Here is a 6694-nt window from a genome sequence, read left to right on the forward strand (position 1 = left end):
TATAGAAAGTATCTATAAACAATAAAATTTCCTCAAAGTATTAATGAAAGCAGAACTTACTTGTGGTAAACGGGGCTTCATCTTCATCACCTCATTCTTATCAAGGAAAGTCCTATTTGCACTTGGGGTTGATCTACTGCTGCTAGGTTGGCCATTATCTTTCCGTAGCACCTATATTTTGTGGAGAAAATTTGTTTAGGTAAAAGTAAACGTTTACTGGAAATGCCAAAATTATTTTTAAAATGGGACTGTCTCATGATTGAATTTGTCAAAAATTCTCAGTAGCAGACCAAAAATTTGTTTTCTGAGTTACTTTGCTTGTACTAGTAACTAGATTCAAACAAAAAACTTCACTATTGGAAGAGCACCTTATTCGAGGATTTAACTAAGAAACAATAAAATTTTAGTGAAGCCAGCGGAGAGCAAGTACCGTATTTAGTAGGATATGTTCCTTACATTTTCACTGCTTCTGCTTTCTCTGTTGCTGCCTGCCTTCTCATTTTTATTTGCATCTCTATCATCATCATCATCGTCACTATCTGAATCTGTATTCATCTGTTCACGCCCTCTTTTGCTTCCTGCTCTGCTTTGAGTTGGGGATGAGCTTCCGCTGTTGCTGCTAGAGCTATTCCTACGAATTATACTGGGCTGGTAAGGTGTATTCACTACTCCTGAAATGAAAAAAGTGTAAGTAACAAGACCTTTGATGTGATTTAAAGGGGCCCTTTAATAAATTTACCGAGTTTGAGCTGTTCTTCATGGTGGTCAAATTTCTTCTGGTGCTCTTTCTTTTCTTTTTTCGTCATTTCTCCCCACTGCTTCTTACTGAAATATTCCTCAACAAGCCCATAGTCCGAGTCACCAGATTCAGAAAAATTAAATGTATCCTGCAACAAAAACAACATGTTTTAAAACTGTTAAATTACTTAACTTTTATATTGAGCATCTTTTGTTTCTCCCATTACCGTGTCAGTATCTTGATCACTGTCTTCCTGCGAAACATTTTGTTTGGTTTTTTTGAGTCCCACATTCTTTTCTTCAACTTTTTTCTTATTTGGCACATTAGAACTATCATGTTTTCCGTTGTTCTTTGATTTGCCCGTTAACACTTTACTGGTAGTGCTACTTGACTCATCAACCCTCGCCGAAAATGGAGTTTTAGCTTGGCCTGACTCCATGGTTTTAGATTTTTGAGGTTCCTCATTATTCTGGAAAAAAAGTTTTCTTGAAATCCACATACAACTTATTATGAATTGAGATTTGTTCTGGATGAGGGAGGACAGGGGAGGGAGCAAAGAGATGCAACTCTTGCATCAACCTAGTCTGAAAATATTATAACAAGAAAAATAAGCTTTTTCAAAGCTTTCAATCGAAAATCTCAAACTAGGCAAATTGGGTTTCGGACTAGTCAAAAAAAGAGAGGGTGATCGAGGAACTGATCATGGGAACACAATGTTTTCACTTGTGACCACATAAAAGTGCGAAATTCGTGACCTCGTAACAAGTCATAAAAATGGCGTTCATGAGAAACCACGTTTTCCTAGAGGAGGCGGGGGCGATGCCAGATATAACAAAAATATGTAATGTATGTCGCATTTTGACATCCAACGCGTCATTACAAGGTTTTATGACTTACCGATGGTGCTGTTAGGTGTAAGGATATCCATTTTATCACGACTGTCTCCCCTCCGCGGAAGAGGTGTTTTCTCTTTACTTCCTTGAGGACCTCGTCGTCGCCATACATACTGTACGTGGGGGCCCAAGACGCACGTCGTAATTTTAATGCCTCGTCTTCCTTACAGTACTCGTTAAATTCATCTTTCAATGCTTGCAACGAGTTTGGCTCTATATCAACCACCACAATGCGCCCATCCACATTCAAGGAAATTTCTACAGACATTTTCGACGACGAGCTGCAAACGACTCCTCTTTCTCTTCACAATGTGGAAACCGTTTCAATTTGAATACTTCGTGCGGAGTCCGGAAAACAAGTCGAGCGTACCAACTGTCCAGAGTCAAATTATGCACCATTTTGATTTGAACGATTCCGGAGTTCCATTTCTTATTCATTTTTTACTGAAATTAAAACGTTCCTCTGTTCAGTCAATATTTTCCCGTAGAATCAGAACACATTATGAAATCTAGCCAAAACATAAAAGGGCCAGAACTTGGCCAGAAGGGCTTTTGGCTCTCCCTACCCCCACCACGAACATTGCTCCGAGGGTGGAAAAAGAAAGAAAAGAATAACAAAGTTCCGGAAACAGTTCAAAAAACCACTATGTAAATCGATTTTGTACACCTCTGTGGCTTACCAACAAGTCCAGAATAATTATCTTTATCAAGAAAACTAGAAGATGTGCACGATTTGATCGATTTGATCTGTTAATCTATACTGTTTCCGGCGCCTTTTGATTCTTTTCTTTCTTCTTTCTCCGTCGGTGGTCCCTCCTCCCCCTCGCCCTCGCCCCAGCCCAGCCCAGCCCCGCACCCACTTGTTGTTGTTGTCGTTTGTGGTGACCAGGTTTGGAAAACTCGTGCTTTCGAGAACCTTTTGGAAACTTTCTGGATATTGAACGTTCACTTCAACTTGAATGAGTATCAGATAGTGTTTCGAAATTAGCGTGAGTGAAGTTGCCGCTGGATATCTCACTTAAATCGTCATTTTCGTAGTTACGTGATGTTTTTGTACTGGCACATTGCGTGTCTTGTTTGGGCGCTATAGGTTTACTTCTCAAGCGGCTCTCGTCAGTGTGGAGGCGTTTCTTGTAACAGTTTTTACCAGCTCTTGCTTATATTTACTTTGCTTCACAGTCACGTAAGTAAGATGTTATTTTATGTTATCTTGCTACTCATTGCTGCCCTTCATCCCATTTCATCCTAACCTATATCACCTGTCTTTCCTGTTTCAGATTTATTTTGGTACTCAGGGTAGATTTCATGAGCTGCTCTTTTTGGTTTGGAGGCGTCCCGTGCGACTCTGGTTCTACCGGTTCTTACTCATGTCTAATTCGCTTTGCTGACATTAAAGTGAGATGTAACTTTTAAATTACTTTGGTTAATTCGTACTTTGTCATTTTACCCTAACAATTTACCTTTTTTTCCTGTTTCAGATTGATTGAAAATGTCTAAGAGGCGTCTGTTTAGCTGTGCTCAGTGCCCCGACTTAGGCAAAAGGTTTAAGCTGGAAAATGACAAATCTGCAGAGAGCCTGAATGAACACTACCGCAACCAACACTGGGGAATTTCTTCATTTGTATGTAGTGTGTGCAATCTCCTCTTTGACCACAAAACCTCATTGATTAGACACATGGTTTCAAGTCATCAAGATGAACCCGAAGTCATGGATGCTAGTTTTTGTGCTGGACCTAGTGCATCAAGTGTATGTGATGATGATGAGATAGGCAACGATAATGAAGAGATGGGAAATGCATCGGCTAGTGACACTACAAGATCAATGGATACGGATGCGTGTAATAAACCGCCATCCAAGGGCTTGACTGAAGTTGCAGGGGAAATTGTTATGGAGCTCCGGTCCACTGCTCGTTTAACCAACGCAGCAATTCAGAGATTCCAAAAGGGGTATGACAAACTTGTTACAGCACACAATCAAATTCTATTTGAGAAGATGTCGGCTGCTCTCAAAGCTAAAGGAATGCTTGAAGATGATATTAATGAAGTGTGGACCAAAATCAACGTCCCAGAAGATCCATTCAAAGAATTAAAAACAGTTGAAAATCAGTTAAAATTTTATGAAAAAAAGTATGGTTTAGTGATTCCAAAAGAATACTTCCTGGACACAAGAGTTGATAATAGATTAAACCCCAAGATCAATGAGTTTGTCCCAACCCAAGTTACTGAGTCCTTTCAATATGTGCACATTATTGAAACAATGAAACTAATCTTGTCAAATAAGAGTAAACGTAATGCCATTTTTAAGGATCTACTCAGTAATGATGGTGTCCTGAGATCCTATGTTGATGGATCAGATTGCAAGGACCATCCATTTCTTCAGAGACACAGAAATGTATTACACATCATTCTTTTCTATGATGATTTGGAAATAGCTGCTCCTTTAGGTTCAAAGACTGTAATTCACAAGCTTGGTGTATTTTTTTTTCAAATTTTGAATGGATCTGCACATGCTAAGTCTAGGCTTTCCTCAATTCATCTACTGGCTCTTGCCTATAGTCAAGATCTCAAGAAGAAAGGGGCCTTTAAGAAAGTTTTATTCCACTTTGTAGAAGAAATGAAAAAACTTGGCTCTGAGGAGGGTGTGGAGATCACTCTAGATGGTGCTCCCTTCACTTTAAGAGCCATTCTTGTTGCTGTATGTGCTGACACACTTGCTGCCCACGAGCTTCTTGGTTTCCTCTCTTCTTCTGCTTTACATTTTTGCAGAATTTGTATGATAAACCGTGGAGATTTTAGAGAAAATGGCAATGAGGAAGCGCCTTTGAGAACGAAACATGAGCATGACAATCAAGTACGAGAAGTGAAAGAGGATTACAGTCTCTCAACACAGTATGGGGTTAAAGATGAGTGTTGTCTCAATGACTGTCCATTTTTTCATTGTGTCAATGGAAGTGTTTTTGACGCATTTCATGACCTACTTGAGGGAGTTGTCCCGGCAATTTTGAAATACGTACTGAGAAATTTTGTGAAAATCAGAAAGTTGTTCAATCTTAGGACTTTTAATAGCGACATTGCTGGATTTTCTTATGGTATACCAGATTCGAAAAATAAGCCTAAAGATAATTTTGTTATGAAAATGATAACCACTGGTAAACCACTGAGGCAAAGTGGGACCAACCTTTGGTGCTTAATGAGAGTGTTCCCATTTCTTGTTGGTCCTTACGTGCCTGAGGGTGATGAGCATATGGAGCTTATTTTCATTACCCAAGACATTATGAAAATTGTCTTTTCTTTTGAAATTTCTGAAGCTGATTTGGTTGAACTGGACAGTTTAATTTTTAAACTGCTTGATAATTTCAAGAGGCTGTTTGTGCGTGATCCAAATGAAGCAAACACTGCACCCACTCAAAATAGGGGGGATGAAGATGAGGAAGAAGATGTATTTTTGGATGATAGTGAAGAAAATGAAGAAAATGAAAATGAAGACCTCGGCGTCAACGAACCTGAGCCTGCAGAACAAGAGAAACCTTTAAATATACACCTCTTCAACAAGCTTCATCATCTCAAACATTATGTTTACCTTATGAAAAGATTTGGTCCCATTGTAAGGTTTTGGTGTGCCAAGTTTGAGGGAAGTTTAAAAATATTCAGGCAGTATGCAGCTATATGCTGCAATTTCAAGAATCCTCCCAAGACCATGGCTCAAATGTTTCAACTCAGCCATCTTTGGTCCATCATATCTACAGCTGAAGATGATGATGATACAATGATGGAGTTTGGTTCGACCACAGAAATGTCACTAGAGAATGTTGAACATCGAAACCTGCTTGAAGAGGCTGGCATTACTCAATTTTCTGTCACAAACATGGCCATGATCAATGGCGAAGAGTATCGCCCTGGCCTGTTCTTAGCTTTTAAAGAACCTCAGGCAAGGGTTCCAGAATTTGCCATCATAACAGATATTTATGTTGTTGACAAAAGAACAGCATACTTTGCACTCAAACCATGGAAAAGTACCCTGAGTGGCAAGTATAATGCATACAAAATATCTGCCGATGAAACTTCTGCTCCTTTCTTAAGAAATGTATTGTCCCTGGAAAACTTCAGACCCATCGCTTCTTGGAACCTTAAATCAGGGGATATGTATCTTGCCCCTCGAACCCAGATTCTCTAAGTGTTGCTCAACATTCCCCATACCAACTCAACACCCATGTTTTCATTGGTAAGCTTTTAAATACTTTTAATAGTAAAACCTTTCCTTTTTTAGTCTTTATCTATTTATTTATTTATCTGTTAATTTGTTTTTCTATTGTAATTAGAGACGTCACAAAATAATCTAAGGAATCAACTTGCAATAAAGGAGAGGAAGCATCTTTGATATCAGAACAACATGTTAATCAGCCTTCACATATTTGCTGATTGTAAGTAATTAATTTAGTACTTGTCCCTCTAGTCTGGTTATTCTCATTGTTTTTAATTTTTTGTTTTGGTTCCATCAGCTGTTTTAGAAGCAACATGTGAAGTTTCTAGTTGCCTTAAAGGAGTGGTTTTCTATTAAAGCTTGCCAAATTTAATATGAGAGGAACAACTGACTCGCCACGTTACAAATTATCAGCACCAATCTACTGCCAAGTATGCATGGAACATATTGTGCTATGGCATGACAGCACATGAATTGTTTTTTGAATATTTGTTCTTTGGTACCAATATATACATTTTCTTGGAGTCATCGGATGGCCAACATACCAGGTGGGGATCACCAAATATTCCTTATGCAGAATTGGGTTGACAGTTGATGTGTACCTCTAATATATTAATTTTCCTTCCTTCTGCAGGTGCAAGACATGTGATACTAAGTTATTGTCAGATGGAGACAGGAATGGAAGAGCCAGCCAATAGATACCTGGCTATAGTTTAATGTGATTAGCCAAAGCAAAATTGTGAGTGGTAGTTTTATTTTCTATCTTTTAAATCAAGTAGCATCGAACTTTGTTAATAAATTTGAATAATTTTTTCTTTATTTTGCATTACAGATACATTTCATACCAGTTTTATATAAATT

The 6694-nt window shown here is 38.5% G+C and overlaps 1 protein-coding gene across 1 annotated transcript; it reads left to right on the forward strand.

Annotated features, from left to right (window-relative positions):
- Window positions 1-3121: 3121 nt before the first annotated feature.
- LOC113212231 (uncharacterized) lies at window positions 3122-5806 on the forward strand. The gene has a single exon (XM_052265452.1). It carries the CDS (start codon window positions 3122-3124, stop codon window positions 5804-5806), a length of 2685 nt encoding a protein of 894 aa, XP_052121412.1.
- Window positions 5807-6694: the final 888 nt, after the last annotated feature.

Source organism: Frankliniella occidentalis, unplaced genomic scaffold (genome assembly GCF_000697945.3).
Source record: "Frankliniella occidentalis isolate FOCC.00 unplaced genomic scaffold, Focc_3.1 Scaffold27, whole genome shotgun sequence".
In the NCBI taxonomy this organism is placed as follows: Eukaryota; Metazoa; Arthropoda; class Insecta; order Thysanoptera; family Thripidae; genus Frankliniella; species Frankliniella occidentalis.